The 26,995-nt window shown below is 43.2% G+C and overlaps 1 protein-coding gene across 1 annotated transcript in view; it reads left to right on the forward strand.

The window, feature by feature from the left end:
• The window catches only part of ADAD1 (adenosine deaminase domain containing 1), a 265,111-nt gene that overhangs the window by 225,941 nt on the left and 12,175 nt on the right, over positions 1-26,995 (forward strand). The window contains exons 10-11 of the mRNA XM_077476863.1: positions 6,262-6,496; positions 15,219-15,351. Of these exons, the coding sequence (XP_077332989.1) occupies positions 6,262-6,496; positions 15,219-15,351 (368 nt within the window). The remainder of the gene's footprint in view (positions 1-6,261; positions 6,497-15,218; positions 15,352-26,995) is intronic.

Below are 26,995 nucleotides of genomic sequence, written 5' to 3' on the forward strand. Positions count from 1 at the left end.
CTTTCTGTGCTTCAGAAACCATTCTTCCTTTACGCTCACCCACAAAATAGATTCACAATCAGATTTTGCACAGCAACAAGATGGTGTTAGGGCTTCCTTCTTGTCAAAGGTATTTCTGCTTTTGACTGCAACCAAGATATTTTATGTGTCCAAAAGTGCTGTTATTAACTGGATCTCCCTCCAGGTGTGAAAGTGTCAAAAGATTGATGAAAAACTATTTGCTTAAAGTGGTTGTAAACCCTTACAAAACACTTTGACCTACAGGTAAGCCTAGATTAAGGCTTACCTGTAGGTCCAAGAAATATCTCCTAAACCTACACGGTTTAGGAGATATTTACTAAGACAGTGACAGCTGTATACAGCGCAAAATCTGACATCTTAAACAGAAGTCAATTGGTAGATTAATTTCTGTTTAACTACAGTTCTCGCACTTGGATGGAAATTTGGCTGGTCCCTGCTGAACCGGATGAATTTTAGTTCATGTATTGGCAGCTTTACTCTATCCAAACATGTTTTGGCAGCTTTACTTTAGCCAAACATGTTTTTGTTTAGGATCGTGAGCAAGAGTTAACATTTCTGCAAGGTTTATATTTCTTTGTGAGCCATTTCAAAGTTCTACTCCTTCCCCGATCTGCTAAAGATTTTATTTTTGTCTGTGCCTTCATTGGAAAGATTTCACTTCACTACCTGTCGTGAACATGTGGGGAAATCTTCCTAGTAGCAATACAGATAACATGCCTTTTAAGCCCCATACACACTATCAGATTATCTGCTGAGTTTTTCCTTCAGATTTACCAAAACCATATAATATGAGGACAAACCTTAGGAGTTTCAATGTGTATGCAATCAGGCAGGCCCTTCTACTACATGGTTTTGGTAAATCTGAAGGAAAAACTCAGCAGATAATCTGATAGTGTGTATGGGGCTTTAGCCCTTGTACACACGGTAGAAAATTCAGACGGAAAATGTCCGATTGGACCGTGTTGTCGGATAATCCAAACGTGCGTGGGCTCCATCGGACTTTTTCCGTCGAAATGTCCGACCAACAAAGTTTGAAAGCTGGATATAAAATTTTCCGACAACATGGTCTGTTCGGACTTTGTCCGATCGTTTGTAGAGAATTCCGATCGGACAAAGTGCCACGCATGCTCAGATCAAATTACGAGACCAGAGCTATTGGCTACTAGCCGCAACGTGGTCCCGCAACGAACAAACGTCATCACGTTCTGAACAATCGGATTTTCTGACAACTTTGTCCGACCATGTGTACGCAACACCAGTTTCGGACAAAATCCGTCGGAAAAGCCGACGGATTTTGTTGTCGCAATGTCTGACCGTGTGTACAAGGGCTTAGACTAACCCTGTCCCATGCTTAACCACTTTCAGACCGGACCATTTTGCTGGTAAATGACCAGAGGTCTTTTTACACTTTGGCACTGCGCTGCTTTAACTGGTAATTGCGCGGTCATGCAATGTTGTACCCAAACAAAATTTGCGTCCTTTTCTTCCCACAAATAGAGCTTTCTTTTGATGGTATTTGATTGCCTCTGCGATTTTTATTTTTTGCGATATAAACGTAAAAAGACCGCAAATTTTGAAAAAAAATGATATTTTCTACTTTTTGTTATTAGAAAAATCCAATAAACTCAATTTTAGTCATACATTTAGGCCAAAATGTATTCAGCCACATGTCTTTGGTAAAAAAAAAGTCAATAATTGTATATTTATTGGTTTGCGCAAAAGTTGTCACATCTACAAACTAAGGTACGTTTTCTGGAATTTACGCAGCTTTTAGTTTACGACTGCCTATCTCATTTCTTGAGGTGCTAAAATGGCAGGGCAGTACAAAACCCCCCCAAATGACCCCATTTTGGAAAGTAGACCCCCTAAGGAAATTGATAAGAGGCATGTTGAGCCCATTGAATATTTTATTTTTTTGCCTCAAGCGATTGAATAATGACAAAAAAATTTTTTTTATTTTAGTTTTTTACACAAAGTTGTCACTAAATGATATATTGCTCACACATGCTATGGGCATATGTGAAATGACACCCCAAAATAAATTCTGCTGCTTCTCCTGAGTACGGGGATACCACATATGTGGGACTTTTTGGGAGCCTAGCCGCGCACGGGGCCCCGAAAACCAAGCACCGCCTTCAGGCTTTCTAAGGGCGTAAATTTTTGAGTTCACTTCTCACTACCTATTACAGTTTTGAAGGCCATAAAATGCCAAGATGGCACAAAACCCCCACAAATGACCCCATTTTAGAAAGTAGACACCCCAAGCTATTTGCTGAGAGGCATGTTGAGTTCATGGAATATTTTATATTTTGCCACAAGTTGCGGGAAAATTACAAACTTTTTTTTTTTTTTTTTTTCACAAAGTTGTCACTAAATGATATATTGCTCATGCATGCCATGGGCATATGTGAAATGACACCCCAAAATAAATTCTGCTGCTTCTCCTGAGTACGGGGATACCACATATGTGGGACTTTTTGGGAGCCTAGCCGCGTACGGGGCCCCGAAAACCAAGCACCGCCTTCAGGCTTTCTAAGGGCGTTACAGTTTTGAAGGCCATAAAATGCCAAGATGGCACAAACCCCCCCCAAATGACCCCATTTTGGAAAGTAGACACCCCTAAATTTAGGGGTACACTAGTGAGACTAGGTAATAAATGGCGGGTGCCCTGAAACTATAAAAAAATAACTAACCAACCAGCGTCACCTGTAACAGTTATATGGTGATCACTGGTGAAAGGGTTAACTAGGGGGCAATCAGGGGGCTTTATGCGGTAGTATATGGGGGTCCCTGGCGCTATAAAAAGCTGCGGCGAACCTAAATACCTACCTGCCTAACTAGCGTCACCTGTGACACTAATACAGCGATCAGAAAAACGATCGCTTATTAGGCTGGGTTCACACTGGAGCGATGCGGGAACGCCACGAATGCGCGGCGGGTTCCCGCATCGCATGCCTCCCGGCGGCAGTTCACACTGCCCTATGCGAACTGCTGGGAGTGTCAGTGAAATGTTAATGACACCCCCAGATCAGTTCGCAGATCGCAGTGCGATCTGCAAACTTGGATCGCATGGTGTGAACACCCATGCGATCCGATTCTGCTGCGGACCAAAAAAAGGGTCCCGTGCGAGTTTGCGGCGGGTGCGACACGAATTCAGCCATACTATCTGTATAGCTGAACTCGAATCGCACAGAGATCGGATGTGATTTGCACTGCAGTGCGAATCACATCCGTTCTCATAAACCGCTGCAATGTGAACCCAGCCTTAGTGACACTGGCGACGGGGGGTGATCACGGGGTTAAACCTTTATTGGGGGGGTTAGGGGGGTACCTTAGAACTAAAGGGGGCTAACCCTAACTGCCCTAACAGTTATTAGTCACAAATGACACCCGCCGGGTGATCAGGGGGTTAAACCTTTATTAGGTAATAAATGGCGGGTGCCCTGAAACTATAAAAAAATAACTAACCAACCAGCGTCACCTGTAACAGTTATATGGTGATCACTGGTGAAAGGGTTAACTAGGGGGCAATCAGGGGGCTTTATGCGGTAGTATATGGGGGTCCCTGGCGCTATAAAAAGCTGCGGCGAACCTAAATACCTACCTGCCTAACTAGCGTCACCTGTGACACTAATACGGCGATCAGAAAAATGATCGCTTATTAGGCTGGGTTCACACTGGAGCGATGCGGAAACGCCGCGAATCCGCGGCGGGTTCCCGCATCGCATGCCTCCCGGCGGCAGTTCACACTGCCCTATGCGGACTGCTGGGAGTGTCAGTGAAATGTTACTGACACCCCCAGATCAGTTCGCATATCGCAGTGCGATCTGCAAACTCGGATCGCATGGTGTGAACACCCATGCGATCCGATTCTGCTGCGGGCCAAAAAAAGGGTCCCGTGCGAATTTGCGGCGGGTGCGGCGAATGGCTGAACTCGAATCGCACAGAGATCGGATGTGATTTGCACTGCAGTGCGGTGCGAATCACATTCGTTCTCATAAACCGCTGCAATGTGAACCCAGCCTTAGTGACACTGGCGACGGGGGGTGATCACGGGGTTAAACCTTTATTGGGGGGGTTAGGGGGGTACATTAGAACTAAAGGGGGCTAACCCTAACTGCCCTAACAGTTATTACAGTCACAAATGACACCAATGCAAAAAAAAAAAAAATGACATTGGTGTCACTGTGACTGGGGGGCAGGGGTAATTGGGGGGGTGATCGGGGGGGTGTGAGTGTGCCTGGCATGTTCTACTGTGTGTGTAGAGTGTTGGTGCAACTCACCGATCCGCTCTCCTCCGTGTCGGAACGAAAAATACCGACACGGAGGAGAGAATACATCACTTCCTCTCCTGTGTTTACATTACAGGAGAGGAAGTGATGTCACGGGGGATTCCTATTCGTCGGGAGCGATCGCGAGGGGGTGGCCATGAATGAATGGCCGCCCCCTCGTCCCGGATCGCTCCCGGACGAAAACCGACCGCCGCAGGCACCGGGCGGGGGCCCGATCGGGCCCCCGACCCGCGGGAGGCATGGGACGTACATGTACGCCCATATGCCTGCCCGTGCCATGCTGTCGACGTACATCGTCGTGCGGCGGTCGGCAACTGGTTAAAGCACATTAAAATGTTGGGCTTTAGGCTGTTAAAGCAGGACTCCAGTAGTTATCTTTTTTACACTTATTTTGGGCCAGCTTGGTTAAATGTAAATATCCATGTGTCACCACTGGGGATGCTGAAATTTACTGTAGTAGTCTATGCTACATATTTTGCTGCCCCGTCCCTCTGATTTGGATGAGGCACAGAAGAGGGGTGGATGGCCTCAAAATCTTCACCTCCTCCAATCAGAGAACACATTGTAAACATTGTAGCAAAATACAAGAGGTTTGCTGAATGGTGAAGGTACGGGAGAAAGCTACTCTTGCTCTGCCTAATGTATACACAGAAATTTTCTCCAGGAGCGACTCAAACAGGGCAATTAGGACTGTTTGTAGCCCAAACTACTACAATGAAATTTAGCATCATCCGCGAACCTCTGGGTGTGACGCATGGATTATGCGGAACCAAGCTACTATATATGTTTAAAGCAAAACTAATCCATCCTTTGCTTTACAGCCAAGGAAGCTGCTATTTTAGCCTCTGTTCAAACTGCAGTTGCCATGATGCTGCACATGGGAATCAGTTATGACACCAGCCATTTGATGGTTTGACATTATGGCTGAGAGCACAGGCAAATGTGACAGTTATCATTCATGCCTTGAATGTAACGGTTTTGGGAAACCATTATTGTAGAATTATAATCACCTAGGCACCAGCGATGTAGGTCCCTGCCTGGCTGCTTCTGGGTCTTGATTGCCAAACATGGTGATTGACCAGGTAGGGATGATGTTACTGCCATGCACGTGCGGGAGTTCAGGCAAACCCTGCATTACTAAATTTTAGGGGTGCACCAAATGGGTTTTTTGGTGCCAAAAACCGATACCGAAAATGACTGATACCGAAACGTATTTAAAAAAAAAAAAACATTTTTATACAGGAGATGGTCAGCAACTGGGGACATGGTCCAGGAGATGGTCAGCGACTGGGGACATGGTCGAGGAGATGGTCAGCGACTGGGGACATGGTCGAGGAGATGGTCAGCGACTGGGGACACGGTCCAGGAGATGGTCAGCGACTGGAGACACGGTCCAGGAGATGGTCAGCGACTGGGGACACGGTCCAGGAGATGGTCAGCGACTGGGGACACGGTCCAGGAGATGGTCAGCGACTGGGGACACGGTCCAGGAGATGGTCAGCGACTGGGGACATGGTCCAGGAGATGGTCAGCGACTGGGGACATGGTACAGGAGATCAATGCAGCCTCACCAGTGTCCCCAGTGCAGCCAGTAAGGTTCCCAGTAGTGTCCCCATTGCAACCTGTGAAGGGAGAGGAGAGCCGATGCCATCTGTTTGATTATAGCGCCGGGATTATCACAGCTTTCATTTCAATAGCTGTGTGTTGCACGCTGCCACATAAAATCCCTCCCCTTTGTCCGGGCACTTTGATAGACAGATCACCCGTCCAATCCTGGGACGGGTGATCTGTCTATCAAAGTTCCCCAGACAGAGTGTCTCCTCTGCATTACAACTCCTGGCTCTTCGACCCCCCCCCCCCCCCCTTTTTCTTCCCTAAAGTTACACTTTAAATTGCCTGGTTTAGTTCACGTTTTTTTTTTTTTTTTTTTTTTTTTTTTTTAATACAGGTGATGCAAATTGCAACAGTACCAGAGGACTGGAGATTGCTCTTAAACAAAGAATTGATGATGCATTTACATCAAGACTGCCAATGTTTTATCTAGTAAACAAACCCTACATAAGCATTGCCACAGCAGCAAATTCAGTTCAGACTGCCTCTGGGAACTGCTTCTCTCTTAACTGGTCACAAGGAGATAGTTCACTGGAAATAGTGGATGCTTTTCTGGGAAAGATAACTGAAAGGTATGCAATCTTTTGGGAATTTGGTTAAACTACATATTTTAATTGTACAGGACACAGGAATTCTTGGATCATGAGTTATATGTGATTACTACCACCAGAAATCTAGGGTGACCTTGAAAAAAAATTCTGTGCTTGTAAGCAATATCTATCAATTTTTTTGGAAACAAGCCACCTTATCTGCAGGTGCCCTCCTGTGCATATTTTGCTATTTACGTTCAACTTCGTCGTTATGTGTCCTCTGTGGACACATGGTGCTCCCTCTCCCAGTGGTGTTAACTCCAGTTGGTGATCCCCCATGGGGTCTTTTGGGTTCCATATACTAATTTGGTGGCTTGTAATCCCCTAAAGAAGCCAATGTTGCACGTTGGGGAAAATACACCATCCTGTCACCATTGGTTATCTGAACAATACCATTTTGGGATCCTTCCAGGGAGATCACCACAAATGGAGATATATAAGGATACATAATCATTTTATTTTTGATTCAATTTTAATCATGCTTAAAATAAATGTCATGTTCACAAACTGTATGTTTCAATTTTGTGTAGGCACCATTATAGTTCCACCTTAAACTTTCTTTCTTAAACTTTCTTCATATTTTCATTTCTATGGGATTGCGGTGCCAGAGATGTGTTCACCTAGGTCGGACTAAATACAAAACTATGTGACTACGTTCCCCTGGCAAAAGCTTTCCTGGGGACTTCCCTCCAGTGTACAAATATAATCATGCCCACTCTGTGATCCTCCTCCAGTTTTCTTCTAGTGTCCTTAGGTGGTGGACGACTTCTTCTGTTGGAGAAGAATTTTTCACACGTTTTCCTTTTACTTTTTTGACTGACATTTGTACCAAGATCTATTATTGTCTTATTAGCAGTTTCTGGATCAGTTACCTTTTGATGTATACCTTGGGAACCGGACAACACAGCAGCAGGGCTGAATTGTAATGTTTGCTTTGGGCACTAGATCCTAAGTTCGGTGCTCGCCTTGGTACATGGTAATACTAGTGAGTCACAGCGTGCTGTACAGGTCCAGGGCTGTGGTACACTCTTATGGATTTTGGGTCGTACTGTAGAGCCCAGTGTCAGAAAACTGGGCTTGCGTCTGAGATCTTGGGTCTTCCAGCAGGACAATGCCCCAAACATACGTCAAAAAGCACCCAGAAATGGATGGCAACAAAGCGCTGGAGAGTTCTAAGGTGGCCAGCAATGAGTCCAGATCTAAATCCCATTGAACACCTGTGGAGAGATCTTAAAATTGCTGTTGGGAAAAGGTGCCCTTCCAATAACAGAGACCTGGAGCAGTTTGCAAAGGAAGAGTGGTCCAATATTCTGGGTGAGAGGTGTAAGAAGCTTATTGATGGTTATAGGAAGCGACTGATTTCAGTAATTTTTTCCAAAGGGTATGCAACCAAATATTAAGTCAAGGGTGCCAAGAATTTTGACCAGCCCATTTTTGGAGTTTTGTGTGGCATTATGTCCAATTTGCCTTTTCTCCTCCTTTTTTTTGTTTTGTTCCAATACACACAAAGGGAATAAACTTGTGTGTAACAAAACATGTGTTACTGCAATGCTTTTCTGTGAGAAATACTTGATTTTCTGGAAAAATGTCTGGGGTGTCAACAATTTTGGCCATGACTGTATGATGTTATGGGCAAAGTCTAGACACCGGATGGGACCCGTGATGTGGGTGAGGTAAGACTGGGTTTCTCTGTACCTTTTACATACCAGTTTCACTTGGCTATTCATGTCTTGTTAAATTAGCATACACTACATCCTACACGATTATCCTACAAGACACATTGCAGTGCTCAGCACACAATCGGGTTTGAAGGCACAGGTTATGAGATAATTTACGCTTTAAAGCTGGGTTCACGCTATATTGCATGCAGCTCACAGCAGGGGTTCGCTGCATCTCCAGTCACCATTTCAGGTTCCAATTTCAGCTGAATTCGGACCTGAAGCAGACCAAAAGACGCATGGGACCCCTGTACAAATTCGCATTGGAGCCTCAGCGGAGATATGTGAACTGGCTGATGCCGTGAACCCAACCTTAATGTTTTTACCTTGGCTTCTTTTGTCCTGCTATATTCAGTCATGCAAGTAACATTATAAGCCTTATTTAAATTTGGTGGTCTTTTCTTCCACCTCACTGCTGGATGTTTCTCCTTGGCTAATGATACACTGCTCCGAACACTCCTAACTGCACACATCTGACACCATTTTCCGCTGTTGACACATGCTGATCATTTGTTGTTTGATACCTTGTTTAGAAACACAGCCAAAGAAACTTGGTTAGCACCTGGGTGTGACAAAAACATAATTTTCTGTCACTGTCTGGTATCTTCTAACCTCTATACCTAATAGGAATGTATATCCAAAACTAAATACAGTGCATCTGGAAAGTATTCACATGCTTCACTTTTTCCACATTCTGTTATGTTAGACTTATCCAAGATGGATTCAATTCATTATCCTCCTCCAAATTCTATAAACAATACCCCATAATGACAACATAAAGGTATTTTTTTTTTTTAAACTTTGCTAATTAATTAAAAATAAAACAAAAAATCACATGTAAATAAGTGTACACAGCCTTTGCCATGACACTCAAAATTGTTTCTACAAAGTGATTGGAGTCCACCTGTGTTAAATTTAGTTGATTGGACAAGATTTGGAAAGGCACACACCTGTCTATATAAGGTCCCACAGTTAACAGTGCTTGTTAGAGCACAAACCAAACCATGCAGTCCAATGAATTGTCTGTAGACCTCCAAGACAACATTTTATCAAAGCACAGACCTGGGGAAGGGTACAGAAAAATCTTTGCAGCATTGAAGGTCCCAATAAGCACAGTGGTCTCCATCTATAAATAGAATTAGTTTGGAACAACCAGGACTCTTCCTAGAGCTGGCCAAACTGAGCGATCAGGGGGGAAGGGCCTTAGTCAGAGAGGTGACCAAGAACTTTGTGGTCGCTCTGACAGAGTTCCTTTGTGGAGAGAGTAGAACCTTCCAGAAGAACAACTATCTCTGCAGCACTCCACCAATCAAGCCTGTATGGTAGAGTGGCCAGACGGAAGCCTCTCCTCAGTTAAAGGCACATGACAGCCAGCCTGGAGTTTGCCAAAAGGCAACTGAAGCGACTCAGACCATGAGAAACAAAATTCTCCGTTCTGATGAAACAAAGATTTAACTCTTTGGCCTGAATGGCAAGCATAATTTCTGGAGGAAACCAGGCACCACTGATCACCTGGCCAATATCATCCCTACTGTGAAGCATGGTGTTGGCAGCATCATGCTGTAGGGATGTTTTTCAGTGGCAGGAACTGGGAGACTAGTCAGGATCGAGGGAAAGATGAATGCAGCATGTAGAGACAGCCTTTTTTTTTTTTTTTTTTTTTCAAGATTTTTTTTATTAGGTTTTAGATAAACCAACAAACACAGAAAACACAAACAACAAAGAAAAAACAGCGATAGTACCAGACAGCCTGGTCATACAGAGGTATACAATATTAGGCAGTATGCTCAGTCATAGAAAATTACACAGACATCAGTGCAAAAGATACAACTTAGACACAATGGTATAAAGTGCAAGTATGTTACCAGGTCAGGGTAAGACCGTGTGACCAGATATTAAAGATCTCTGGGGCAAAGCTCATCAGTGGACAATCAAGGGTGGTACAATCAGCGCTAGGATAGGGTTAGCGGACTAGCCAACCATTTACCCCAAATTTTGTGAAAGCGTTTGTTCCTTTTCATGAGTTCAAAAGTTAGTTTACAAAGTGGGATAGGGTCTGTGCACCCTTCCAGGACATTAGAATAGAATAGTTTTTTTACATAAAAATGGAGTATGCGGAGCAGTCTCTTGGCATGGGGCGATATGGATAAATCACCAAAAATGCCTAATAGGCAATTCTTGGGGTGGAGTACATTTGGGAGACCAAATGCCAGTAAGGTGAAAGCACCTACTTCTTTCCAGAAATCCTGGACCATCGGGGCACACCCAAAAGCAATGTAGAAAGTTTGCCGTCTGGCCACAGCCGCGAAAACAGGCTGCTGAGGGCAAGAGACCCATCTTGTGCAATCTGGCCGGGGTGATGTGGGTCTGGTGAAAAATCTTAATCTGTATGATGCGGTCCCTGAAGGCAATAACAGGTTTTTATATGTATCACTGAATTCTGACCAGTCTTTGTCCATGAAAGCAATGTCCAAAGATTTCCATTTCGCTTGTGCTTTATAAAACCTGGGGTTAAAGTCAGACATTAGGGCTGCATAGTAGGTGGAGATTAGTTTAGTGGGGTCTGGTTGTCTGCATAGTTTTTCCAAGGGGGCAAGTCAGTGGGGTCCTCCAGTGAGCCAAACTGGGCATCGATTGCATTCCTGAGCTGGTCGTAATAAAATAGGTACGATCTTGGTAGGTCGAAGTCTAAATGTAGTTGGGAGAAAGTTTTAAAACCCTGGACATTGTACAGGTGGCATAAATATTTAACCCCCTTGGAGTAAAGCAATTGAGGTCAGGGAAGGAGAACAATTCTTGAAGATTGGGGTTGAACCACAGGGGTTTGTTGGGAGATTTTAGCCAAGTATGCTTGGATATCTTTGTGACAATATATAGCGGAATAATGAAAGAGAGGTGCTAAGTATAGAGGCACCAGTGCGCTCAGGGACTCGGCCTCTATGAATGATATATTATGCAAGGTTTCCAGGGAAGATGCAATAGCCCCCTCTGTGGAGGTGCAGCCGTTGGCCGGGCAAAACCAATCGTGGATGTGCACCAGCTGGGATGCCAGATAATATAGGAAAAAGTTAGGAAACGCCAGGCCCGCCATGTGTGCTGGCAGCCGTAGTGTCTCAAGTGCCACCTTGGGGGAACCACCCTTCCACCGGAAAGTAGTACTTATTGTGTCTATTCTTTTAAAATGGATTTCGGTATTCTGCATGGGGAGTTAGCAAGGATGTAGAGAAGTCTTGGTAAATATATAATTTTAAGAACATTGGCCCTTCCCATAAGGTCCCGGGGCAAGTCCATCCACTGCCTGGTCTGCTTCTGAAGGCGGGCCAGGAGGGGATCTAAGTTTTTAGTGATACAGTGGGGATCGAAAGTTTGGGCACCCCAGGTAAAAATGTGTATTATTGTGCATAACGAAGCCAAGGAAAGATGGAAAAATCTCCAAATAGCATCAAATTACAGATTAGACATTCTTCTAATATGTCAAAAAAAGTTAGATTTTATTTCCATCATTTACACTTTCAAAATTACAGAAAACAAAAAAATGGCGTCTGCAAAAGTTTGGGCACCCTGCAGAATTTATAGCATGCACTGCCCCCTTTGCAAAGCTGAGACCTGCCAGTGTCATGGATTGTTCTCAATCATCGTCTGGGAAGACCAGGTGATGTCATTCTCAAAGGTTTTAAATGGCCAGACTCATCTGACCTTGCCCCAACAATTAGCACCATGGGTTCTTCTAAGCAATTGTCTAGAAAACTGAAAATAGTTGACGCTCACAAAGCTGGAGAAGGCTATAAGAAGATAGCAAAGCGTTTTCAGATGTCAATATCCTCTGTTCAGAATGTAATTAAGAAATGGCAGTCATCAGGAACAGTGGAAGTTAAAGCAAGATCTGGAAGACCAAGAAAAATATCAGAACAGCTTGCAGGATTGTGAGAAAAGCAATTCCAAACCCACGTTTGACTGCATGATCCCTCCAGAAAGCTCTGGCAGACACTGAAGTTGTGGTACACTATTCCTCTATACAGAGATACTAGTACAAATATGGTCTTCATGGAAGATTCATCAGAAGAAAACCTCTTCTACGTCCTCACCACAAAAATCAGCGTTTGAACTTTGCAAATGAACATATAGACAAGCCTGAGACATTTTGGAAACAAGGTCTGTGGACCGATGAGGTTAAAATGAGTTTTTTGGCCGGAATGAGCAAAGGTACGTTTGGAGAAGAAAGGGCACAGAATTTAATGAAAAGAACCTTTGTCTGTTGAGCATGGGGGTGGATCAATCATGCTTTGGGGTTGTATTGCAGCCAGTGGCACAGGGAACATTTCACCAGTAGAAGGAAAAATGGATTCAATAAAATTTCAGCAAATTTTGGATGGTAATTTGATGCCATCTGTGAAAAAGTTGAAGTTACAGAGGATGGCTTCTACAAATGGATAATGATCCTAAACGCACCTCAAAATCCACGGTGGGGATTACATCAAGAGGCGTAAACTGAAGGTTTTGCCATGGCCTTCACAATCTCCTGACCTCAACATTATTGAAAATCTATGGATAGACATTAAAAGAGCAGTGCGTGACAGACAGCCCAGAAATCTCAAAGAACTGGAACACTTTTGTAAGGAAGAATGGGCAAAGATACCTCAAACAAGAATTGAAAGACTCTTGGCTGGCTACAAAAAGCGTTTACAAGCTGTGAAACTTGCCAAAGGGGCAGTACAAGATATTAACGCTGCAGGGTGCCCAAACTTTTGCAGACGCCATTTTTTTGTTTTGTGTAATTTTGAAAGTGTTAATGATGGAAATAAAATCTAACTTTTTTGACATATAAGAATGTCTAATCTGTAATTTGATGCCATTTGGAGATTCTTCCATCTTTCCTTGGCTTCGTTATGCACATTAATACACATTTTTACCTGGGGTGCCCAAACTTTCGATCCCCACTGTATATAGGGATAAAGGGGTCTGCACCAGCACCCCAAGGTACCTAAAGGAGGACACCACCTGGAGCTTGGCTTCAGGGTGTATCGGGGGGGACAGTCACGTGCAAGAGGAAAAGGCTGGACTTATCCCAATTCACCTGGAAGCCGGAATAGTCTCTGAAAGTAGTGACCTCCTCCAACAGAGCCCGCAGTGACCCTTCGGTGTCGACCATGTACACCAATGTGTCGTCCGTGTAGCGTGAAATGCGTTCCTCTATATTAGCAATCCCTTAATTAAAGGGGAGGAACGGATGCGAATTGCCAGCGGTTCCATGGCCAGGGCGACAATGGGCACCCCTGTCGAGTGCCTCTTGATTTGGAAGGGGTCGGTAATAGTGGAACTGACTTGGATCCGAGCTACCAGGGAGGTGTAAAGGAGTTTTATCCATGCTACAATACAGGGGCCAAAACCATACATTTGTAATACCCAAAAGAGGTATGGCCATTCCACACTCTCAAATGCCTTTCAGGTGTCCAAAGACACAATGGCACAGGTGGGAGGGCAGTCATGTGGGTACTGCAGGTTGTGGAACAACCTGCTTATATTCATCCCGGTGGACCTGCCAGGAATAAAGCCCCCTTGGTCACTGTTGACCAGGGACACAACTACGTTGTTTAAACGATTGGCTATTATCTAGGCCAGAATCTTAACGTCCACATTAATAAGCGAAATTGGACAATAAGATTTGCATTTAAGTGGATCCTTACGGTTTTAATAGAAGTATGATCAGAGCTTCCTGCATCGTTCGGGGGAGGGCTCCGAAGTCTAGGGCTTTGTTATAGGTACTCAAGAGAAAAGGGGACACAATGTCTTTAAATTGCGTGCACCATTCAGTCGGGAAACCGTCCAGGCTAGGGGTCTTATGTGCAGGCATTTGTGAAATGGCCGCAGTAATTTCCTCAGTCATGATAGGTGCCTCCAACGCATCTCGCCCCTCATTTGATAAGGAGGGGAGAGAAATTTCTGCCAAGTAGTCGTTCAATTGGGATTCATCATAGTCAACCCTAGATGTGTACAGGTCTTTGTAAAAACATAAGAAGGAATTTAGGATATCTCCTAGGTTATCACTGATGGTACCCTGGGCCGTGTTAATACGTGGGATGGAAATGGGAGAATGGTCAGGTCTAATCAGGTATGCAAAGAGACACCCGGCTTTGTTGCCATGTTCGAATGATTTCTGAGTAACATGCAGCATGCATTTTTGCATGAGATCTAGCACAGAGTTCATACTCCTGCAGCTCTGTAGCCATGCCTCCCTTGTGTAGGAGGCAGGGCTAAATGCATAAACAGATTCTGCATGAACCATAACCGTTTCAAGTTCATCTGTGAGCATCTGATTGTTTTTGCGTATAAACCCCGTAATGAACATAAAAGTACCCCTCAGTGTTGTCTTAAATGCTTCCCATTCAGTGGATGGGTCTGCTTTGTCCAAGTTGTCCCTCCAGTATTTGACAATGCTCTTCCTGCATTCACCCTGCACTATCTCTTCCTCCAACCAGTAGGGGTTCAGACACCAAACAGCGGGTCCCGAGCCTGGGAGAAGGAGGAAGTCCACAGAGAGAGGGGCATGATCCAAAACCCCCCTCGGCAAATATGATACGGCGGAGACCACTGGGAGTGTCTCGGCTGGGGCGAATGCCATATCTAGCCTGGACATGGTGTGGAATGAGTCCGAGTGACAGGAGAAGTGGCATACATCTGTGTGTTTCCAGCGCCACACTTCTCCACATAGAGCAGGGGATCTATTCAATAGCTGAAATGATAACTTGCCTGTTGCTGCAATTTTGGTTGTTCTATTGGCCACCTCTCAGATTATTCCATGTGTACGCTGGGGAGCAAAGCTTTTGCCAGTATCCAGTCACCTGAAGGTAGCAGCATATAACCCGTGGTCTTTGAATTGATTCCTGTGCCATATTCTACCATACTATGTCAAAATTCTACTTTTTTCATGTTAATTTATTTTAACATTTATTTTATTTCTTCATTGTTAACCTTGTCTTGAAATGTAGTTCACCATTTAAAAGCGGACACACTATGGCAAGTCGTCTTTGCAAAGCTGCAATGTTAAGCCGGTTTAATTTACTTGTTAAGGAATCGCGAAAAGAGGACATTGGTTGTGGCCTGACATATCACGAAGCAAAGGTAGAGAACCATTTTTATGAATTACATTTAATCTCAAGTTTATCAATGGTTGGTTGTTTGCAAAGTTGTCAGGATATAAAAATGGCCCCAAACAGGCCCTCAAAATCCAGTGACCACCTTCAGGCTTACAAAGTGCGTATTTCCTCATGTTGCTTCCTCACTACCTATCAGTTTCGGAGGCCCTGACATGCCAGGATAGTATAAATTTTATATAAAGGATAGTCAAAAGACTCTTTTTGGAAAGTAAACACTTCAAGGAATTTGATAAGAGGCCTGGTAAGTATTTTGCAGATATATTTTTTTGTCACAGGGTTTTGAAAGTAAAAAATTAGAAAAAATACATTTTGTTTTCTTCATTTTCCGAAAACTTGGGATGTTTATAGTATCCTGGCATTCCAGGGCCTCCAAAACTGTGATAGGTAGTGAGGAAGTGACATGAGGAAAAGCTTGAAGGTGGTCATTGGATTTTGGGGCTTCTTTACGTGGCTAGGCTGCCATAAAGTCTCTCACGTGTGGTATTCCCATACTCGGGAGAAGTAGCAGAATGTGATTGGGGTGTAATTCCACATGTGAGAAATATCTCATTACAGTGACAACTTTGTGTAAAAAAAAAAAAGTCATTTCCAAAAACTTGTGGCAAAAAATAAAATCTTCCTTGGACTCAACATGCCTCTCAGCAAATACCTTGGGATATTTACTTTCCAAAAAGGGTCATTTGGGGGTTGTTTAAACCACCCAGTATTACCCACTCCTCTAACCACTTGAAGACCTTTTCAGATAAGTTTTTGTTTACATGTAAAAAAAAACTGCAATTTTTACTAGAAAATGACTTTTACCCACAAACATTATCTATTTTTTAACCGCTTTAATACTGGATACTTTTACCCCCTTCCTGCCCAAGCTAGTTTTCAGCTTTCAGCACTTTTTTTTTTTTTTTTTACTCAAATAGAGCTTTCTTTTGGTGATATTTAACCACTTTCAGACCGGACCATTTTGCTGGCTTAAGACCAGACCACTTTTTGCGATTCGGCACAGCGTCGCTTTAACTGACAATTGCGTGGTCGTGTGCCGTGGCTCCCAAACAAAATGTACTTTTTTTTCCCACAAATAGAGCTTTCTTTTGGTGGTATTTGATCACCCCTGCGTTTTTTATTTTTTGCGCTATAAACAAAAATAGGGCGACACTTTTGAAAAAAAGGCATTATTTTTTACTTTTTGATATAAATATCCCCCAAAAATATATTTAAAAAAAAATATTTTTTCCTAAGTTTAGGCCGATATGTATTCTTCTACATATTTTTGGTAAAAAAAATCGCAATAAGCGATTATTGGTTTGCGCAAAATTTATAGCGTTTACAAAATAGAGGATAGTTTTATGGCATTTTTATTAATAATTTTTTTTTTACTAGTAATGGCGACGATCAGCGATTTTTTTATTGTGACTGCGACATTATGGCAGACACATCGGACATTTTTGACACATTTTTGGGACCATTGTCATTTATACAGCAATCAGTGCTATACAAATGCACTGATTCCTGTGTAAATGACACTGGCAGTGAAGGGGTTAACCGGGGGGTGGCAGTGTAGGGGTTAAGTGTGTCCTAGGGGCGTGTTACTGTGAGGGGCTGGGCTGTGTGTTGGTAAACACTGATCTCTGCTCCAATCACATGGAGCAGAGATCAGTGTCACTTGTTGCTAGGCAGAACGAGGAGATGCTGTTTACAGGCAGGTATATTGGCGTACAAGTACGTCCAGTCTTTATTGCCGCTCTGCTATCGCGAGCGTGCCGGTCGGGACCCCCGTGAGTCCGGTCGTGGGTCCAGCGGACTCTATCGCTGCGGGCATACCCTCGATCGTCTCACGGGGCGGCTGAATGGAGAAATGCTGTTGTAAACAGCATTTCCCCATTCTGCCTAGCAACTAGTGACGCTGATCTCTGCTCCATGTGATTGGAGCAGAGATCAGTGTTCACTAAATGAAAGCCCAGCCCCCCACAGTTAGTAACACACCCCTAGGAACACCTAACCCCTACACTGCCACCCACTGGTTAACCCCTTCACTGCCTGTGTCATTTACACAGGATTCACTGCATTTATATAGCAGTGATTGCTGTATATATGACAATGGGCCCAAAAATGTCCAATGTGTCCGCCATAATGTCGCAGTCACAATAAAAATCGCTGATCGCCGCCATTACTAGTAAAAAAAAAAAATTATTAATAAAAATGCCATAAAACTATCCCCTATTTTGTAAACGCTATAACAATCGCTAATTGCGTTTTTTTTTTTTTTTTACCAAAAATATGTAGAAGAATACGTATCGGCCTAAACTGAGGGGAAAAATGTTTTTATATATATATTTTGGGGATATTTATTATAGCAAAAAGTAAAAAAATATTGAATTTTTTTCAAAATTGTTTAAACAAAAACAATTTTGAAAAAAATTCAATATTTATTATAGCGCAAAAAATAAAAACCACAGAGGTGATCAAATACCACCAAAAGAAAGCTCTATTTGTGGGAAAAAAAGGACGCCAATTTTGTTTGGGAGTCATGTCGCAATTGTCAGTTAAAGCGACGCAGTGCCGAATCGCAAAAAGGGGCTTGGTCATTTGGCTGCAAATTGGTCCGGGGCTTAAGTGGTTAATCACTGCTTAGATTTAAAATTTTTGCTATATATAAAAAAAAAGCCCTGAAAATTCTGAGTAAAAGTAATTGGGTGATTTTCCTCATTCACTGATGTGCGCTGATGAGGCGGCACTGATGGGCTGCATTGATAAGGCGACACTTATGGGCACTGACGGAACGGCACTATTATGCCGCACTGATGGGTGACACTGAAAGGCAGCACTGACTGGCATTCCTCTTTGGCATAGATTGGCATCGGCACTGTTGGGGCTGCACTGTTCATCCGGGCACTGATTATCAGTGCCCTGATTACCTGTACAGGTCTCCCCTGTAAGGAAATACCACTGATCGACTCCTCTCCTCACATTCTGTCAGTGTGTCCTGGGCGCGCGAGAGTGATGAGACGGGTGACGTTATATGACGTCCCAGAACAAGAGGGGATCCTGCCCGCCATCATTTTACTATATGACGGGTGGGAGACGATTAAAGCCGAGGCCCTAGAGCAGGGATATGCAATTAGCGGACCTCCAGCTGTCAGTCTTGCTATGCCTCATGGGACTTGGAGTTCTGCAACAGCTGGAGGTCCGCTAATTGCATATCCCTACCCTAGAGAATAAAATGGTAGGTGTTATAATTTTTTGTCACAGTATTTGCCCAGCAGATATTCAAATAACTTTTTTGGGGGAAAAAATACACGTTTTTGGAATTTTAATGCACAAAAAAAATATAAAACCAAATTGTTTGATAAAATACAAAATATATTATGACGAGGTAAATGGATATGCTACTACTTCACTTTTTAATATCCATAGGCAATGCTTTAAAAGCCTTTACAAGTTACCACTTTAGATTTACACTGGAGGTCCAGTGCTAGAATTACTGCCATCAATCTGATGTTCGTGGTGATACCTCACATGCATGGTGCAATCGCTGTTTACATACCGACACAGGACTGAAATGTGCGTGTGATGGCACTTTATTTATTTTTTAGCACATTTATTGTTATCACAGGGAATGTAACTATCCCCTGTGATGGCAATAGGCAGTGACAGGTACTACTGAGAAATTTGGGATCTATTAAAGATCTCTCCTCTGCCCCTAAAGCGTCTGATAACACCAAGATTGGTGTGATCAGTTGCATTTCCAATTGAAAAATGACACGTTTACGTTTACATCATGGCGAAACCGAACTGATGAAATGCTCTTTGCTTCCAGTTTCATATGACGGCCTCCCAGCGGGAAATGTTTAAACATTTTACTGTCCCATAGAAGACTTTCCTTTTATTTAAAGAGGAACTGCAGTCTGCTCACATAATTTGTAATAAAAAGATCTTTGCCATTCTGAACCTTCCCTCCAACCACTTTGCCTATTATTTTATATATACTGTGATTCTGTACTTGCCAAATTTGCTGAAGAAATCTACCTTCACTAAGGCTGTGGGCAGCTGAAGCTGCTGCCTGTTCACTTCCTGGATTTGCACAGACACACAGGGGCACACCTATAGCTCTGCAGCCCTGCTGCTTTCATTGGCCCTCTTATGACTCTCCCCCCCCCCCCCCCCCTTCCTGGCAAACTCTCACAAGAGTGAGAGAGAGTTGTGCAGCATGATGTCGTTAACCTAGGCTAATGACCAGATAAGAAAGAGGAAGTGGGCTGTACAAGCTATTTACTGGCAGAAAAAAATGTTTTACTAATCAAAGTTAAAACAAAAAGGGCAGAAGATTTAATAGATGGAAAGTTGAAAAAATGGACTGAAGGTCCACTTTAAGGACTTGGTAGACAAAATTTGAGATGCCCTTTACTCTTGCAAGTTCAGCCCTGCAACCAGTTATTGCTGCAATTTCTGTTTGTCAAACTGTAGCTAATTGAACAATAAACAGGATCCTGTCTTTCAGGTCTCAGCTCTGTCTGACTTATGCCTTCTGTCTTATGCTGGTCATACACTATACGAACAATCGGCCGAAATTCGGTCATTAGACCGTTCGTTCGTTTTTTCGGCCAGTTAATGGGCACAAAATCGATAATTGTTTGGATGTTTTTGAGCCGAAAAAACAAAGGACAAGTTTGGAAATTTTCTACCGAACGAACAATAAATGGAAAGGTTAATGTGTTTCCCGTCCGACCTGTCTGCACTAAGTATATGTAAAAAAAGTAACATAAAATGTATTTATGTCCACTGAACAATATATTGGTCATTACATGGTGGCACCATTGTTTGCGCTCGCAGCCGAACGTTCGTTTTTCGAAATTGGGTTTGCCTGATTTTTCGTATAGTGTATGGCCAGCATTACTTTTCTGAATTGAATCAGAAGTAATAACACAAATCTCTTTGCTCTTATTTCAGTCCATATGTGCAAAATCATATGGCTAAAAACCTGGTCACCTGAAGCTGCCTGTAAAAAGATGTGCGACTTGTATGCCCTTTGGAGGAGGATGCATTTTTGGCAGTGCACTTGACAAGTTCATAAGGATGTCACAGGAGGATAGGTCCTTTCCACAGTGGAAGGCTTCAACCCCCCTCTCTTCAGGGTCTTGTGCCTCCCTCATTGCTTTCTCTCAAGCCAATCAAAATCTGCTCAAGGACAGTCAGATTTGTAGACCAACCCGAACCATCTCTTGAGTCCCAGGCAGTAGTCGTTCTGGTGGACAGGTTTAAAGAGTTCTGTTCAAACATGTTCATGGTAAGAAAACCCATTGGTGGTATTCGTCCTATCCTGCATCTAAAAATCCCTAAACAATTACATTTTATTTTCCTAAGTTTAGCATGGAATCCAGAAGGTTGGTTTTTGTATCTATGATACAGGGGGAATACCGGACATAAGATTCCTACTTAAATAGTCCTACCTCATCCTCGCTTTCTGCACTTCGCAGTAGGAACCAAGCACTTCCAATTTGTCATACTGACTTTTTTAGCTCATCCTCTGATCCCAGGGTATTGAAAAAGGTGCACCCCTAATTACCCTATTATGAAATCGGGATATCCAGGTTATAGGGAACCTAGACTACCTTCTTGGTAGTCAAATTACTTTACAAACTTAGCAGCTGAACACAGAACTATAGTCCATTTGTGGACAGAATAATCAGAAATAAAGAAAAGATGATGTGCAGCACTTTAAATCCTTTAACTGTAACTAATCTTTTACCAAAATACTGCATCCCCTTTCAAACATATACCAATTATTTAGACTTGTGCATACAATATTAACAAATAACTTAATCATAACGGTGCTTCACAAAACTCTATGTGCTGCCATTGTGCTCCAAATCAATCCATATAGCCCAACACAAATTATATGCAAATTGTCCCACTTTTGAGTTCAAACCTTGTTTCAGGTGTATCTTGTTCCATACATATATTTAATGGGTAGTGAAAACTGCCACTGTTTGTGAATGTCACAGTGCCACGTCACACTCCCTCTTGTGCAAACACACTCACCATATCTTTGTGACCCCCTAAGTTAACCACTTCCCATCCAGTCAATGTAGATAATGGGTGGATGAGTGCTGTCTAGTTCAGGGAAGTGGTTACACGACCAGATGCAGCTGATAACCATGTAATCAATCACAGCGATCACATGTAAACTAGTATTAACCACTTCGTGCCGGTAGGACATCCAGGGACGGCCTCAGCTTTTTAATGGTTATATCTGAATGATGCCTGAGGCCACAGACATCATTCATATATCGTCATTTTCAGCCGATGATTCCCTGCACCATAAGAACGATCATAGCGGCTGTTCCCCCGCTTGATCATTCTTACGGGAGGGGGGCGCCCTCCAGTGCTTCTACCGACTCACTGCTTCCATCGGTGAGTCGGTCACAGGATCCGCCGGTCCCCGGATGATACCATAGAGATTTCCGGTGGACCAGATGGTCCCCGGAGTCTCTATGATCGTTCGGAGGCCGGGCGCGATGTTACGACGTCACGCCCGGCCTCTGCATTCAAAATAACAGCGCTGATTTGGCTGGGAAGCTGTAGTCGGTTTTTTTATTTTAGGCTTCCCAGCCTAGAGGTGAGATATGGGGTCTTATTGACCCCATATCTCACCGTAAATAGGTCCGATCGTGCCATATTCCTATTACAAGGGATGTTTACATTCCTTGAAATAGGAATAAAAGTAATCAATTTTTTTTTTTTTTTGTGTCAAACAAAAAAAATAAAAGTAAAATTAACAATAAAAAAATTAAAGCGCCCCTGTCCCCGTGAGCACGTACGCAGAAGCGAACGCATACGTAAGTCCCGCCCACATATGAAAATGGTGTACAAACCACACGTGAGGTATCGCCGCGAACGTTAAAGCAAGAGCAATAATTCTAGCACTAGACCTCCTCTGTAACGCAAAACATGTAACCAGCAAAAAATTTTAAAGCGTCGCCTATGGGGATTCTTAAATACCAAAGTTTGGCTCCATTCCACGAGCACGTGCAATTTTGAAGCATGACATGTTGGGTATCTGTTTACTCGGCGTATCTTCATCTATCACATTATGCAAAAAAAATTGGGCTAACTTTACTGTTGTGTTTTTTTTTTTTTTAGCATGAAACAGTTTTTCAGAAAAAAACGCGTTCGAAAAATTGCTGCGCAAATACCGTGCGAGATAAAAAGTTGCAACAACCACCATTGTATTCTCTAGGGTCTTTGCTAAATTTTACAAGAAATGTCAGAATTGGCCTGGATGCAAAGTGGTTAATTGAATCCATGCATGGATAGCATTGTTTGCTATTGTGATCTCTATGATTGGTTAGCGTGATCACATGGTACAGGGCCAATTATTGCAGCCCTTTACCATGTGATAGCTGCGACCGGTCATAGCAATCACTACATTAACCAAGGAATCGTGATTGAAAGCTATTCACAATCGTTAAAAGGATTGCGTTTACATTGATCATCACTGTAATAAGCAATAATGTAGAAGGGGAAAAAAAAATCACCTTCTCAGTGGTACAGTGTCCCTGATCACCGCCACACCAGTTATTTTGTTTCTAATCAGTGCCACACCAGTTAGTGTCCCTGATCACCGCTAAACCAGTTGTTTTTTTTTGTCACCATAAGGACCTTTCCACATATGCGATGCTCTCTGAAGAACCATCCATGTTCGGATCACTCTTCAGAGAGCATTTGACAGGCAGTGAGGAAGCATTGTATTGCCTCCTCACCATCTGCTTCAACCCCTTGGACCCTGCACATGCAACCCTATTCACTTGATTGGGTCACGATTGGCAAGTGTACCGGGATATAATTCCTTCCACACCTTTAAGGCAAAGCTTCACAGCCATGGCACGTGGTCCCCCACCCGTTGCCTCTGCAGCTAAATATGGTAGCAGTTGAGGGCTGGTAAAACTGCAGTTTCTCTCTCCCAACTGCGAGCTGGGGTTGTTGTGGACTTTTTTTTTCCTGTGCCAGGGCTGATGGGCCCTCCTATTCAGATGACTAAAATGCAACCAAAATGAACACTGCATCATGTCAAAATCACATCTAGAAAGCTGCTGAAAGGAAAAAAAAAAGAAAGGCTTTTCCTATTTTCTTTTCTTAATGTTTAATATTGGTAATATGTTCAGATAATGTGTGATGGCGTTACAGCAAATATTGTTTACAGTTTTTTGGGGAGTGTATATTTTAAAATTGCACTTCTGCTTGTCAAAAATAAATATTTTTGTTTATGAAACTTGGTTTTATTTATAAAGACGTTTTATAATGGCTAAATCTGTGTCTGTAGTTCATGTTTAAACCTTAAAAGGGTTGTTAACCCTTGTGTTTTTTCACCTTAACGACTGCACCAAAGCCCAATGATGGCTACAGCTTGCATTGATAACACTGGGAGGGGCATACATTGACGTCCCCCCAGAATCTTGCTCCCGCACGCACTTGGGATTCTCCGTGACCGCTGGGTCAAATGAGGGAGCGATCAATTATAAACAATCCGGTGTCGCACGCGTTTCCTCTTTCCCCTCTCTGTACAGATCGGTACAATGCGAGGGGAGAGATTGAGTGCTGCAGTACTGTGGGCTGGATGTCTAGTGCCCACAGCGCTGATATGTGCCCATGCCTGCCATCCATACCCATCCAGCCATCCCTAATCAGCAATACTCATCCATGCTCATCCATCCATACTCGGCAATTCTCATCCATCCATCCATGCACAGCCATCCCATCCTCCCCCATCCATTCTCATTCATACTCAGCAATACTTAGCCATACCCAGCTGTACTCAGGTCGTACCCGGCCGTACTCAGCCTTATTCAGTCATCCCATCCATACTCAGCCATCCCCATTCATGCTCATCCACCCCCATTCATGCTCATCAATGCCACTAGAGTGCCTTACAAAAGTGTAATAGGTAGTCAAATTAGATTGGAAACTTATGCCCCTAGAACACCTGATGGTGCTCCCTGCATGTTGGGCCTATGTGGCCAGGCTGCGTAAAGTCTCCCACACGTGGTATCGCCATACTCAGAAGTAGAATCTATTTTGGGGCGTAATTTTTGGTATGTACATGCTATGTGTTTGAAATATTGTATAATTGACAACTTTGTGTTTAAAGAAAATGAAAACGCATTTTTTTTTTCACATTTTCCAAAAACTTGTAGAAAAAAATGACATGTTCAAAAGACTCATTATGCGTCATAAATTATATGTTGGCTTGTTTTCTTTCCAAAATTGGGTCATTTTTGGGACGGTTTCATTGTCCTGGTGCTCCAGAGCCTTCAAAAGTGTAAGAGGTAGTCAAGAAATTATATGTGTAATTTATGCTCCAATAACACCTGATGGCGCTCCCTGAATGTTGGGCCTCTGTATGTGGCCACTTTGTGTAATAGTCTCACACATGTGGCATCGCAATGCTCAGGAGTAGTAGAATGTGTTTTGGGGTGTAATTAGTGCTAAGCATATGCTGTGTGAGAAATAACCTGCTAATATAACAATTTTGTGAGAAAAAAAAATCTTGATTTTTCAAAGAATTGTGGGAAAAAATTACAACTTCAAAAAACTCACCATACCTCTTACTAAATAACTTGGAATGTCTACTTTCCAAAAAGGGATTATTTGTGGGGTATTTGTACTTCCCTGGCTTGTTAGGGTCTCAAGAAATTAGATAGGCCGTCAGTACATCAGGTGAGATACATTTTCAGAGATTGGCATCAATAGCTTGTGGACGCTCTAACTTTCACAAAGGCCAAAATTTATGAAGAAAAATGACTAATTTTAAAAATGTTATAACAAACAAAGAAAAATGCATTTTTTTACATAATTTTCGGCCTTTGTTTCTTTTATAGCGCAAAAAAGAGGTGATTAAATAACACCAAAAGAAATCTCTATTTGTGGGGAACAAAAGGGCAAAAATGTTATATAGGTACAATGTTGCATGACTGAGTAATTGACCTTCAAAATGTGAGAGCATTGAAAGCTGAAAATTGACTTGGTTAGGAAGGGTGTTTAAAGAGGAAATATACTCCAGCACCTTAAATTCTCCTTCTTACTAAAACCAGTCTGCTACAGCTTTACATATCATTCTGCATTACTCTTTTTGCCCCTTCAGATGTTTCTTAATGTTTTCCCAGATGGTTGTAAAGATAGGATTTTTGTACTCGCAGTGAAATCCTTTTCTCTGAAGTTCATTGACGGACACAGCATCTTCATCTTGACCTTAGGGTTATATCGCCACCTTTCAGGAGAGGACTAGGCAGAGCATCACACTTCATCCAGCAGCTCAGTTTGTCAAAAACCAGTACAAACATACATAGGAGGGGTGGGTGCTGTGTCCGTCAATGAACTTCAGAGAAAAGGATTTTACGGTGAATGCAAATATCCTATTTTTTATTTCGTTCATAGACGAACACAGCATCTTCATCTTGATCTTAGGGATGTCCCCAAGCAATGTCAGAACAGCAAGAAAATAAGTCTACCCATAACAACCAGAGCTCCTCAAAGGAGGAGTTGCAACCTTAAACAGCTGCCTGCAAAACCTTGCAGCCGAAGCAAGCATCCGAAGATGCACGCACATCAACCTTGTAAAATTTAGTGAAAGTGTGAACGGACGACCAGGTCGCCGCCTTACCCACCTGGGAAACGGACACTTGATGCCGGAAAGCCCAGGAGGCACCAGTTGCCCTGGTCGAATGTGCCGTGACAGAAAAGGGGGGTGTCCGCCCCCTTAAAGCATAAGCCTGAACCACGGTCTGTCTGATCCACCGAGAAATGGTGGCCGGCGAGAATGCCAGGCCCTTCTTCGGACCAGCCACAGATACAAACAGCGAGTTCGACCTCCGAAAAGGAGCCGTAGCAGACAGATATACCCGTAGAGCCCGGACCATGTCCAAGGAAGGCAAAGCAACCTCTTTGGGGTGTGACGGCCGAGAACATAAGGACGGAAGCACAATGTCCTCATTTAGATGAAAGGCCGAAACAACCTTTGGAAGAAACGAAGGCTGTGGATGCAGCACCGCCTTAACCTTGTGGAGGCTCAAGTGCATGACAAGGGCGCAAACTCAGAAACTCTCCTGGCAGATGTAATAGCCACTAGAAAGACTACTTTCTGAGAGGGTGTCAATAAGGGGATCTCCCTAATGTTTTCAAACGGCGGTTTATGCAGCACCGAGAGCACCAGATTCAAATCCCATGGAGATAGTGGTGGTCGAAACCGGAGGGGCCACATGTCTAACTCCCTGAACAAACATACTCGCCAATGAATGAGTTGCCAAAGAATGCTGAAAAAAGACAGCCAAAGCTGATACCTGCCCCTTAATAGTGCTTAAGGCAAGTTTCTGATCCACTCCTTGCTGCAAAAACCGCAGGATCCTGGAAACTGAATATGTACGCAGATGCCACCCCATCTCCTTACACATGGAGATGTAGGCCTTCCATGTACGATGATAAATCTTCTGAGAAGATGACTTACGCGCCCTCAGCATAGTGGAGATTACCGACATCGGACAGACTTCGGTCCTTTAGCACCTGGCTTTCAACAGCCATGCCATTAAAGCCAGCGACTAAAGCAGGATGAAGTATTGGACCTT

This window comes from Lithobates pipiens, unplaced genomic scaffold (assembly GCF_037356315.1).
Source record: "Lithobates pipiens isolate NorthernLeopardFrog02 unplaced genomic scaffold, aLitPip1_a1.2 Scaffold_13, whole genome shotgun sequence".
Classification (NCBI taxonomy): Eukaryota; Metazoa; Chordata; class Amphibia; order Anura; family Ranidae; genus Lithobates; species Lithobates pipiens.